Genomic DNA, 13,863 nt, shown 5'->3' with positions numbered 1-13,863 from the left:
TACATAATTGTGCCTGGTTTTACTCTTAAAATACACAAAAACCCACGAGCTTCAGAGGGGCTTCACCCCCTGGACCCCCTTTATTCAAAGTATGACATGACCAATATTAATAATGCCATACTTTGGTACATGATAACCAATACCACTACATGTATAATTGTCCTGGTTTTATTCTTAAAATACCCGAAAACCCAAGAGATTCTGGGCAATTTCCCTCCCTTGGCCTCCACCAGTGCTTCACCCAGGACCCACTGGGGGCCTCAAGGCGGCCCCAGACCTCTTGCTTGAACGAAGTTATACACGTCCCCCCCTCCTGAATCCGCCTATGGTATATAAATGATTAGTCTTTTAGAATCAATCGATCAAGGTACGTAAGACAAAGAAGAAAATATATAATCTGTCCGCGATAATCTTGAAAATAAATAATCTGTCCTTGACAGGAATGAAAATAAATAATCCGTCTCAAAAAAATTTGCCAGCCCCCCCCCCCCCCCCTCAGAATCAAATGGTCGTCCCCTTACAGGAGCTAGGAAGAGTACAATTTAAAGATTGTGGCATTATACCAAAAAATTTACACACACTCTTCTCCTCCTCTTACAAAAGATACAACTGAAACAAAACAGCTACAGCAGACCAGAATTGTTCACAGATATTGCTGGAAGTTTCCACTGTTTTATTTGTTTTTTGTAAAGGAAACATAGCAAGAGAATCGGCTGGCCAAAGAAACATTTGAAAATAATTAAGAATTGTGTTTCCTTGTTGGTTTCCCTAAATGATGACTTCTGCAATGCAAAGGGATTGCTTGATTGACTGTGTTTTGTTTAAAGTTCTGTTCGAGAATTTTTCACTCATATGGAAGCGTCATCATGTATAATAGTGAAGGGCTTCAAATTTAGACCTTTACTCGGTACTCATGGGCAGTGAGGCATCTTTATCATGCCAAGATTTGCCATGACGTGGGCCCTGGATTTTTAGATCTCATCCGAAGGACTCACAACCTGCACTTCAAAGTGCCTAGCGTTCGATGAAGGAACAGTTGCTGAGTATTTGTTAACGAATTAGGTCAGTCGCGACTCGAACCCACGACTTTCCGTTCAGGGAGCGACCTCATTTAGATTGCAAATATCCTAAATAATCTCGGGTAAATTGATTTGGCGTGACAAGATCTATAGTTTGAATGTATAACTTTATTTTCTTCACTACAGAAATTTATATAAAGTAACTAGTATTTCTGATGCATAAGAGTCCAGTTTTACAATTAATTGGCTAATCAAGATACAAGTAAGACTACAAACTGTACGATGAGAAAATTTTAAGCTTTTTGGGGTTCTTAGAATCCAAAGCACGCTTGCTCATTGAAGTTAAAATTCAGATACTTATTTCGAAGACCGACACATACGTTAGCACTATGTATAGCTACAGGGGTTTTGTAAGGAAAACAAATGATTCCCTTTTCATATGATGTAGTTTAAGAAATGATATTTATTTTGACTATTGTAGAAAACTAAAACAGGTGAGTATGCGTCTGTATTTTATGGTTGCAGGAGCTTGGAAGAGTACAATTTAAGATTGTGGCATTATACCAAAAATTAATCATACACACTGGCCACTTCTTCATATATCATATATGCTATAAGACCTTTCTTCATACAATTCCTTCCTATATGTAGCTAGATGCAGATTCTATTCAGTTGAAAGCATTATGGAATGTAGAGATACCAAAGAGTAATCATGTTTTAAAGTCCAACTAACAATACAAATCGCGGGCCAAGCAAATACGAGCCAATAAAAACATCAGATGTTGAATCAGATGTCATGGAGGATTATGAATCTTGTCGACCCTTTTTCTTAAAGCGGAAAACAGAGTAATCCATGGATAATTCAAATTATATATAGACAACAAAAGTAATGGCCTAGAAACTTGTCCGCCAACATTCGACCAAACAAAGCATGCATCTCATAAACCTTTGTTTTATGCTTTGTGAAATGTTGACTTTAAACATTGCATGCTGTAACATAATAATGCATTAGGAATTACTGTTGTAAAATATAATTAAACAATGTGACTTACAGGGTTTAAGGGGTGGGTGGGGTAGGATTTGTTCGTGTTTTATAAGCTGAAATTAGTTCTAGTATTATGGGTACGGTTGACTACTATACATACAGAAATACTTGTTGTGGGTACCATTTTTATTATGTTTACTTTTATCTTGTACACACAATCAGACAAAATTATATCTATATCTTACGACGGGCGGTTGTTAATTCCAGAAGTAATGTCCTATCCGTTTTAAATAACAAGGAACTCGTTTATGAGCTGACTTTCATGTAGATAGATATACAGGAAGATCGATCTAACAATAAATGGTCCTGTCGTTCTTAAGATGAAGAATTTTATAGCTTAATTCTTATGTTTCCTAAGTAAGAATCCGCCCCAAATGCACTCCCAAGAAATTAGCTTACATTCATTGAAGAAGTTGGAAGGTTTCATGAGTTGCTCAAAAAGACAGGACCCGGTGGTGATTTTTAAAGCAAATTTTAAAATCAAAGTACTCAGAATTACAGGGAGCCGGGCTCATTTACAGAGTAGAATGGATTTCTTACATGAATCACGTTTATATTCTGATGAAAAAATTATTTTAAAACTATCAATATAAATGATAAAACACTGACAGTGAATTTTTCCATCCTAATACCACGGTCCAATTTTGTCAGAATCAGAATTAATCTTGTACCGCGCAGCTGAATGTAAACAAACAGGCCAGTCTGGTTCCCTCTCCTGCTCTACCTCGTATGTGTAGAGAACTACGGTAACACTGATTGTCAAAAATCCTTACGCTAATGAACTATGTTCTTTGACTTATGAAGTTTTCAGAGTCATTACTACTAATGTTTATTTTATATAGATAAAACTTCGTTTTATTTTTGTTCCTTTATTTAGCGTTTGTATTTTCTCAAAAGCGGTTGAGAGAAAGAACTATATTTTTGCACGTAACTTTAAAATGGCGACTATGGGGTCAACATCCTGCCTTGAACAGGATCACATAAGCCGGCAATTGCTCTTTGAGCAATAAGCCCGGCTAATTATTGTGCATTCATTGTATGTTATTTAACATACCTCTCGAGAATTTTTCATTCATATAGAGACGTACGCAACCACTTGCCGGTGGAGAGCAACAAATTTTGTCCTACTCTTGGCACACTCAGGGCCATTGAGCACTGAGGAATCTTTTTCGTGCCAGCACCTACTGCGACACGGGACCTCGCCGTCGGTTTATATGGCCTTATCCGAAGGACCGGTCTCCATGACCCACAGTTGGATTCGAACCCGTGACGTAAGGATCAACTCCCTACTTCGTCACTCTAGACCAGACGCTCTAACCATTGCGCCAGGCTTGTGGTGCTTGAAAAGCGTTTTGTTTTTAATTATCCTTTACATATACTTGTATATATTAAAATAATTGCTTACATCCCACATATAAGAAAATTAACGAACGGGCATAATGGAAAACGGAACTCCCGTCCATTGAAAAAATATCTACTTGATCTGAAATATTCTTAAAGAGTGGAGAAAATTATAGAAAAAGAATTTTATGAATTTGATTCGTAAGAAAATAATTGTTGTATTACATTTTCTTTCGGTTAATAATTTACCCAAATAAACTATAACTATTTGAAACAGTATACAGACAATTCAATAATTAAATATTTTTGGAAGATGTTAATACAAATTGAGAGAAATCAATTACTAAGAAACTAATATTAGTTTCGCCGAGCAATAGTAGCAAAGGTCATCTTTGTTTTCAAGCGCTCAGTCATAGCATATATGTAATCAATCCAACAGGGAAAAAAAGGTAAATTCTTTTATTGAGGGTACTTACCGACAAATGATATAATCCAATTTCAAAAAAAAAAAATAATAATAACCGTTCAACACCCGAGAATTGTAGGAAAATTAAACGGATTATAAGCATAGATATTATCATCCTCTCCTCTGTATGTATCTCTGTCCTTAAATCCCGTACTGTTTTACAGTCTGGTACATCTGTTACCAAAACGTCTCTTCATTTAGTTGACACAAGATCAATTTACAAGGATCAGTCTGAAGTCCAAGCTGATACAGGCTCTGTTTACCCAGGCTACAAAAAGTAAGCTGAGAGTGCAGCTCTTCTGGGGGATTGTTCGCTGTCAGTATTCTGCCAAGACTCATTCGTCAGGAAAACCAACTCAGACGTGGGCTCAGCATACGCAGGGGACGACGGAGACACGAAAGGGGCAGGATCAGAAAAGACCTTAGACTCAGCAAGGAACGGGAAAAGGTAGATAAGGAAATGCGCATGTTGATTACAGTTTTCAGCCGTTTTTTGCGAACGTTGGCATGCTTTGTAATGGCGTTCTGTTTCATGTTGACAATTTCGAGATATGGGAGAATGTGTGAACTTTCGTATACATGTATATATATATATATATAGAGAGAGAGAGAGAGAGAGAGAGAGAGAGAGAGAGAGTAATATATATATATATATATATATATATATATATATATATATATATATATATATATATATACGTATATAGAAAGAGAGATATTCGTTCTAACATGTAGATGTATACATTTATTTAAAAAAAAACATCTGCTTATATGGATTAAAACTGTCCGTGTAAAAATGATGAACTGATATTCATTTTCAGAAATAATAATATTGTTTCCTAATCAATTTTGTAATAAACAGACGGATCTCACTGACAAGCTGAATTGTTTCCATGAATATTAAGGGAAGAATGAATCAATCGTATATGTAGAAACCATATGTCTCGAATATCAATATTTTCCTACATTTATTGTATTTATGTACAAACTGTACATGTCTGCTAAAATAGCTCGATAAACACTCTATTGAAACCTTTATAACTTAGTGTGTGAAGATAAATTTGAGAATGATTTTGGCTATTCGTCCACAAAAATGGATTCGTTTACATGTACATGGCAAATGGATATGTTTCTGTAATCCAATACCGTCATTAATTTATTTTGTTAACCATTAATGATTGATAAAGTACATTTTTCTAAGAATTAGAAAGCTACATGTCAGCAGGAAAAGGTCAGCATCAAAGGTCAAAGGAGAGCAACAATAAGGAATCATGCCTTGAAATCTATAATTAATGGGTGTTTCAACATTTAACTAAAAGCAATAGGTGTACAATAAATAAAATTTTATGTTCCATAAAATATTTTATATGCAATCTTTTTTACATTGTTTGACAAAGATGAAATTACAGTTGTTCTAGACTTATTGTTTTGACATCGGGATCGAACTCCTGTTAAGATCGGGTTCAGCGTGATCGGCCATTATATTTGACTGTGGAAACACGAGGTTGTGATTAAATTTTTAAACAGCAGAAACACAAGGATATCGATTTCATCGATTTAATATACACTTATATTTTGCTGTGACACTATCTAAGGTGCGTAATTATTTGAACCTTTGATTCATTGTCTGAATGTATAAGTCGGCATGGAGGCGGCAAGTACTGATGATCCAAAACCGCGCACAGTGGTGGTGATAGGTCATTCCTTCATCAGGAGACTCGGAATTTTGATGCAGAATGAACCAGATTTTGATAACTTACGACTATATAAAGATAAATTTAAAGTGTTAATTAGAGCCAGGGGCGGCCTCAAGACACAAGATCTAGCCAACTCTCGAGAATTGCTGGACTTTCAGGGCATACATATTGAGGGCGCCATTTGTTTTATGCAAATTGGCGGGAATGATTTGTCAAATCCACAAGCAACACCAAACGAGGTCGCTCGGAATATTATGTCGTTAGCGCAATTCTTACTGTTAACTAACAAATTTTCCTTTGTAATAATTGGACAGTTATTACGCAGACATCCATCCAAAGTAGGGGACCACTATAATTTTAAAGTGATTGACACTAATAAACTCCTGCATGATCAGTGCCACCGATCTACCAGCAACATTTTGTTCTGGCACCATCACGGCTTCTGGGATCCAGAAATGAAATTCTTGGCCAGCGATGGGGTCCACCTCAAAGACAGCAGTCACGATCACCGGGTCATGAGGAAATACCTCCAGAGCATTAAGAGTGCTGTCCTCTATGCCTCCCATCTGCCAGGGTGGGAGAATAAGGATAAGTAAAACATGCACATATGTTGATAAATGACTGTGCATGTGATGGAAATTTTGCAATATGTTTCTGCTATATTTTTCAATATATAAATATGATATTGGCAATTGCTTGAATGCTTATTTAATTTCAATGTAAACCTCGACTTGTTTCTGCACATTATGTCGCCTGATTTATTGTCATGCGGTCAGTGTCAGTATCGGTCAGAATTGGGGAATCTTCAGTGATTCCTTGGGAATCGTCAATGATTCCACCATATGTTTATGAAGGCTCCAGTTTGTTTTTCTTAATCCTCCCAATATCTGATGAAGGTTGGGAAGATCTTTTGTTTATTTAAAAAAAGGAGTTTGTTTTTCTTAATCATCCCAATAGCTAATGAAGGTTGGGAAGATCTGTTTATTTATTTATAAAGTGGTTGCCTTCCAATGTTTTTTATGCATATGACGGTGACAGCTTAATTTTCTTTACCTTCCCGATATATAATGAAGGTCGGGAGGAATTTATTTATTTATAACATAAGAGAGTTGGCTGTCATTGTCACTATGATGTTAAATGCAGCTAGGTTTGTTTTTTCTAGTGCATTTCTATTGTTAGTGGAATGAGCACAGGTTTTTTGTTTTTGTTTTTCCTTTTTATGAGCTGCAACTTATGATGAATTTTGATTTGACCAGGATACTGACCTGTTTTCAAGCTGACAATTATTATGTGATATGATTGGCTCAAATGCCTTATGAACAATTTATTTACAAATGACAAAGATGGAAAATATGTAACATGTTGGTGCATAACATGTGCTTATAGCTGAATGGCTAACATTATTAATACTTTGATCATGATTATATTAACACCTATGGCAATTACAACTGCTCAGACTTATTGTAGAAAATATGCCACCAAAAAAGAGGATGAAACTACGCAGCCAACCAGCTCAGGCACCCCCTGTAGACTCGGCATTGGGCAACGCAGTTGATGCCAGTTCATCAGCTACTCAAGCGAGCTGCACCAACAACCCTCCAATTGACTATGACCAGCTTGCAGCAGCAATTCTTAGACAACAACAGGCTTTGACACCAAGCAGTGCTTCCTCAAATAATATCGTTTCTCAGGATACTCCCTCTACTTCACAGGCTGTACCCTCTGCATCAAGTACCTCTTCTAGCGATCCAAGTAGTCTAAATTTGGTAAACACCCTGCAACAGTTATTTTCAGGTTCAGGTGAGTCAGTGGCAGATACATTAAATGGCAACAGCACATATTCTACCCCATTATCAGTTGACAATGGTATTCCTTTGGGTGCTAACGTTCCAGTTCGCATAAAAAATAAAATCTGGAATGATCAATTCATTGACCTCAAATGTCTACTTCCAAATTACAAAGACCAAAACATATCAATTCAGATAGAAAATAATGCTATTCAATTAAATCCTCAGTCAACAAAACAGTCAGTGATGTCACTTCATCAGTGGACATCAGCATTTTTGATATTCATGTCAATTTACACCGAGAAGTCTCCCCAAGAACATGCCAATCTACTAAAATACTGTTTCACTGTTAGGGAAATTGGGAGTTCTAATGGGGATGGGGCCTGGAGATACTACGATGAAAACTTTCGGAAACTCCGACAATCAAATAAGATACCTTGGCAACTTCCCATTACTGAATACATGGTGAAAGCTTGCACTTTAACTCGTTCATTTCGCTCCTCCCAGTACCTTTTCAATCAGTCAAAAACAAAACAGTGGGAGTTGGCCTGCTTCAGCTACAACAACGGTAAACCTTGTAAAACCTCACCATGTAAATACATGCACATCTGCCAACACTGCGGCGAGCAGCATCCCAAAAAGAAATGTAACAAATGGGTCCGAAACAATCCTATCAGGAAACCAAACAATACCAACAACAATAAAACATGAAGTTCTTTGTCAGGAATTGCAAGGTTATGACAGGGTCTTACTTGATTTTCTTGTTGATGGATTTAAATTTGGTTTTAAACTGGGCTGCAGTGAATTTCTGCCAACCTCTGTTAAGAGCAATCACTCATCTGTTAGGAGAAGTCCATTGGTAGTTAACAATAAGTTGAATAAGGAATTGGGGCTCAATCGTATTTCAGGTCCTCATGTACTTAAACCCTTTGAAAATTTCATTTGTTCGCCATTAGGGCTGGTGCCTAAGAAGCTACCCGGAGAATTTAGAATCATACACGATCTATCCTTTCCAGAGGGTAATTCAGTAAATGAACACATTTCGCGAGAAAATGCGGTTGTGCATTATGATTCTATTGAAAATGTAATACAGCTAATTAAGAAATTTGGGAAAGGGGCACTTATGGCTAAGTTAGACATAGAAGATGGGTTTAGAAACATCCCAATACACCCTTCAGACTATCATTTTTTAGGTTTTCTTTGGAACAATCAATATTATTATGATAAATGTTTACCAATGGGCGCCAGTTCATCGTGTCAGTTGTTCGAGAGGTTAAGCACAGCTTTGCAATGGATTATGTTAAATAAATATCAGGCCTCTGGTATGTCTCATCTTATTGATGATTTTTTCTTCATTGGACCAGCTTTATCTCAAAAATGTCTCTCTGATGTTAGAAATTTTGAAAGTTTATGTTCGAGAGTAGGAGTCCCTCTTAAAGAATCCAAAACTGTATTACCAACAACTTGTTTAACCATTTATGGAATTGAGGTAGATTCTGTTCTCATGCAAAGTAGACTCCCAGAAGACAAACTCACTAATATGAGACAATTGTTGGAAAAGACAGTCCATAGAAAAAAAAATTCAGTTAAGAGAGTTGCAGTCTTTGATAGGTGTTCTCAGTTTTGCCTGTCAAGTAGTCACACCTGGTCGTGCATTTTTGAGACGGTTAATAGATCTGACTCGTCGTGTGTCCAAACCAAATCATTATATAAAGTTAACTACTGACGAACGTGCGGACATTAAAGCATGGCAACTTTTTATCAATCATTTCAACGGCAAGTCAATATTTCATCAGGATGAGTGGTTGTCTTCACAGAAGTTACATATATATACAGATGCATCTGGTGCCTTGGGTTATGCAGCTGTATATGGTTCAAAATGGTTTGCACAATCTTGGCTAGATATTCATACAGATTATCACATTTCTGTTAAAGAGCTGTTTCCTATCGTTCTGTTGGTAGAAATTTGGGGACCTTATTTAAGCGATCAAAAAATTCTCTTTTTCACTGATAATATAGCAGTTGTTGAGGTTATTAATAAACAGTCATGCAGAGACAAAATATTGATGAAACTTGTACGCCGATTAGTTGTTGCAGCAATGAAATATAACATACTATTTAAAGCAAAACACATTCCAGGGAAACACAATGTACTTGCAGATTACCTTTCCCGCTTTAAATTCCAGGAAGCCAAGAAATTTGCCCCTTGGTTGGACCTCAAGCCAACAGCAGTACCAGAACATTTGATTTACATATAAGCCAACCAAGTCAGCAGTTACTTCAGGCATCACTGTCTTTATCGTCTAAGCAGTTATACCTTCGAAGTTGGAATTTGTTAAAGAAATTTTGTGACACTCATAGTATACCCTTTTCTCTCCCATTTGCAGAAGGAATTATTTGCAATTTTATTGGTGAATTATTCACTGAGGGTTTAAGCCCATCCACCATCACTTCACATGTTTCGGCAATTAGTTTCGTTCATAAGATTTTTGACTTTCATGACCCTACCCACTCTTTTATAGTGAGAAAAGTTATCAAAGGAGCCCAAAACCTAGCAAGAACTGTTGACACTAGACTTCCAATTACAAAACCCATTCTTATCAAATTATTATCTGCCTTAGATCACACTGTTCAAGAAGCAGACTCAAGAACTCTGCTGTCAGCAATTTTCCTTCTTGCCTTTCATGCCTTTATGCGGTTAGGTGAACTCGTTCCTAGAAACAAAACATTTAACTCAAAAGTAATTCAAAGACAAGACATAATGTTCAATGACGATAATTCAGTTCAGATCACACTCAGGTATTCAAAAACCATGAATGATAGGCAGCCATTAATAATTACTCTGACAGCTAATAATTTAAAATGTCAATTCTGTCCAGTTCATGCCTTAAAAGCATACATTGCTGAACATAAACACACATCAGGTCCTTTATTCACATTTAAATCTGGCGAACCAGTTCCGCACAACTTTGTGACATCTCATTTGAAACATGCCATAAATTTTATTGGTTTGAATTCATCACTTTACCTCGGTCATAGTTTTCGCATTGGTGCTGCCACAGAGGCAGCTAAGAACGGTTTATCTGGAAATGTAATTCAACAACTGGGTCGTTGGCACTCAAATGCAAGCAGACGTTACATTAGAATAAATGCTTTCAAGTTCTAAATTTCAACCCTTTATGAGAATTTCAAACTAAATGATCCCCTCATACAGGTACTGCCACCGACTATCAAAAGAGAAGTTAGCATGTGGTTTTTTCTCTTCAGAACGTAAATAGGATCTGATTAAAAATTTTTAGCGTCAAGTCCAAAATTAAGCATATAAATTATTTACGAGGTCAGACTATGGTTGCTCAGACAGATTACAAAATTTTAAAATTTGGAATTACTAAGGTCAGCATATGGTTGCCTATATAAAACAGTAATTCGGTTAGAAATTTGGCAGGTATTATTTTGAAAAGTGTTAGCTCATTTACGAGATCACAATTTACCCCCCAATTTTGCCCCCAAAGTACAAGCTATCTACAGGAGGTCAGCATACGGTTGCTCATATAGCTTATGGAAATTGTAATTCAGCCTTAAATTGGGTGTTGAGACTGTGCGTGAAGTCAGCGAAATTGCGAGCTAATATACATGGAGACAGCGTACGATTGCCTACAAAGAAACTGTATAAAGTGAACTGGTATTTCAGCCTCGAACGGGTACGTGAGACTTGTATTTGGAGATCAGCATGTATTTATAGTAAAATTACAAGCTCAGCAGAAGTTTTTTGCATAAATTTGTGTATGAGATAAGCATATGGTTGGTTATAAAAACTGTACATGGTAGTTGGAGCTTAGCAAGGTTTTTGTTTGAAACTTATACATAAAGTCAGCCTGGTTGTAAAAATGATTGTAAAAATCAGTCATGAGACTGAGTTTTGTTTTTAAATATTGTTCACGAGGCAGCAGTTGCTCCTTCTTTTTCTAATTTAACTTTGTTTCATTCATATAATTGGCAAACTTTGCTTTTAAATATGTTACTCTTATAGATATAACTTTATGATTATGATTAAATATGGTCTTATGCTTGGGTTAAGTAAGTCCATGCAGGTACATGTTTTTTCAATCTATAACAAAATTATGAAATGCCCTTTCCTTGGGTGGCGCGGCATGCCTCATGCAAGCATTAGGCATGCTGTGTGGCCTCTTGTTTTACGCCACCTTCTTGTTACACAAACTTGGTCATCATTATATAACAATAGCTGGGATAAGCAATAAGTCGCAATATATTATATCTAAGTTGAAACTATTCATTATTTGTCCTTATCCCAGCTATAATTTATAAGATTATATGTAATATTGTATATTTATGTGCTTTTGTTCACTTGCGTCATTTATCTAGTTAATAAATGACATGTTTTCACTCAACTCATTTCTCATGTTTTCTCCAGTGGGTAAAGCAACAAGAACAAGCTGCGGAAAGGCATTTCACATTACGGGATTTATTATTACTAGTGGAAAAGTTGTGAATATAAATAAAATTTTATGTTCCATAAAATATTTTATATGCAATCTTTTTTACATTGTTTGACAAAGATGAAATTACAGTTGTTCTCGACTTATTGTTTTGACATCGGGATCGAACTCCTGTTAAGATCGGGTTCAGCGTGATCGGCCATTATATTTGACTGTGGAAACACGAGGTTGTGATTAAATTTCCGCCACCTCCCCTCCTCCTCCCAATTATTAACAACATTTGAAATAGAAAATTCTAATTGTTTCAATTTTTGTGATATAGATTTTTCTTTATTGTACAAAAATTAGCATATAACATGCCTTGTGGCCTCTTGTTTTACGCCACCTTCTTGTTACACAAACTTGGTCATCATTATATAACAATAGCTGGGATAAGCAATAAGTCGCAATATATTATATCTAAGTTGAAACTATTCATTATTTGTCCTTATCCCAGCTATAATTTATAAGATTATATGTAATATTGTATATTTATGTGCTTTTGTTCACTTGCGTCATTTATCTAGTTAATAAATGACATGTTTTCACTCAACTCATTTCTCATGTTTTCTCTAGTGGGTAAAGCAACAAGAACAAGCTGCGGAAAGGCATTTCACATTACGGGATTTATTATTACTAGTGGAAAAGTTGTGAATATAAATAACTATTACTATGTAATCACAGTTACACTGCTAGACGTACAAGTTCATGTGTACAAGTGGTTGAAGATATTGCAACTGAAGAGGAGTGAACTTTTTTACAACCAGTTTGTGGTTTTTCGACAATGGAGTTTAACTAATTGCACACTGGGCTATTTAGTGCATCTAAACTTATATTGTTCTAGTTATCTATATTAAAAAAAAAATTGATCTTGCATTCCAAGCTCCCAGGCATTGATATACTTGTACCAGTATTTTACCTTGACCTAAACATTAACATAATTATATGAAATTACCTTAAGCTTCATAAATTGATATAAGATTTTAAACTGCAATGTGAAAGTCTGTTGTTACCTGGCAGAAAGGAAGAGAGAACCATGAAACATGTATGGTCATGGGATTCAATCGAAGTCCAAAACAGTTAGTTAAAATACAGTACATTACAAGTCAAGGTGGTTAGAGCGTCTGGCTGCTCTAGAGTCGCGAAGTAGGTGTTGATCCTTACTTTGCGGGTTCGAATCCAACTGTGGAACATGGAGACGCCGGGTCTTCTGATAGGACCGTATAAACCGATGTCCCGTGTCGCAGTAGGTGCTGGCACGAAAAAGATCCCTCCCAGCTCAATCGCCGAGTATAGTACAAAATTTGCAGCTCTCCACCGGCAACAATATAAATCATACCAAAATTCATTTTAACACTTTGCATATTTGAAATTTCGTGCCCAGATACTAGTGGCACACTGATGAGCGATACACATTACTTATTAATAATATTTATAATATTCAGAATGATGAACATTTCCAAGATAGAAACATTTATGCTCTTTTTGCCGTCAACACATACATTTTTCAAGCTTTCTGTACAAGTCAAGCGATATGATGAGTGATTAGCATTTGAAGAGTCTCTGATGATTGATATTCACTGTTTTCCCCGGAAATATTAATGAGAATACTGGAATGATATGACGTACGAGTTCTCTATTGCAAATGGATAATATACAATGACACGAAGAGAGAACAAAGGAAGAACTCCAAGGTAAATGATCGTAAAATATTGGTATCAATGTATCATAACCAAAACTTCTTGGATGCACAAGTCGCTTCAAACGTTAAACAAGGACACCGCAAGGCGGAACATTCCCTCGCATAACGATCTCAATGCAAATTACGTCACTTCCGCTTCTTACAGTGCTAACTCGCTCACAAAAGAACACACTATTGCATTTGTTGCGAGGGGATAACAAACAAGTTCACCTAAGTCCTATTCCTTTCTGCACCATTTTGCAGTGACCATGCTTGTAGACGTATAACGTCGAGAACGGTCTTTGGTTAAGATTATGACAAATATTTTGAT

At 36.3% G+C, this 13,863-nt stretch overlaps 2 protein-coding genes across 5 annotated transcripts in view; one reads left to right on the top strand and one right to left on the bottom strand.

Annotated features, from left to right (window-relative positions):
- The window catches only part of LOC134236221 (small conductance calcium-activated potassium channel protein 2-like), an 88,121-nt gene that overhangs the window by 64,391 nt on the left and 9,867 nt on the right, over positions 1-13,863 (bottom strand). The window lies entirely within an intron of this gene.
- Positions 5,322-12,510, top strand: LOC134236218 (uncharacterized). 2 transcript variants are annotated; one of them, XM_062718378.1, is made up of 3 exons: positions 5,322-5,466; positions 7,036-7,368; positions 9,542-12,510. In XM_062718378.1, exons 2-3 carry the CDS (start codon positions 7,041-7,043, stop codon positions 10,519-10,521), a joined length of 1,308 nt encoding a protein of 435 aa, XP_062574362.1. In that variant the 5' UTR covers positions 5,322-5,466; positions 7,036-7,040; the 3' UTR covers positions 10,522-12,510. The 2 variants fall into 2 exon arrangements, with proteins under 2 accessions (XP_062574362.1, XP_062574361.1); XM_062718377.1 differs by lacking the exon at positions 5,322-5,466 and adding an exon at positions 5,473-6,160.

Source organism: Saccostrea cucullata, unplaced genomic scaffold, assembly GCF_032062105.1.
Source record: "Saccostrea cucullata isolate Sc308-1 unplaced genomic scaffold, CSIRO_AGI_Scuc_v1 ctg172, whole genome shotgun sequence".
Taxonomy (NCBI): domain Eukaryota; kingdom Metazoa; phylum Mollusca; class Bivalvia; order Ostreida; family Ostreidae; genus Saccostrea; species Saccostrea cuccullata.
Note: the sequence above shows the minus strand (reverse complement) of the source record. Positions and strands in the feature narration are given on the sequence as shown.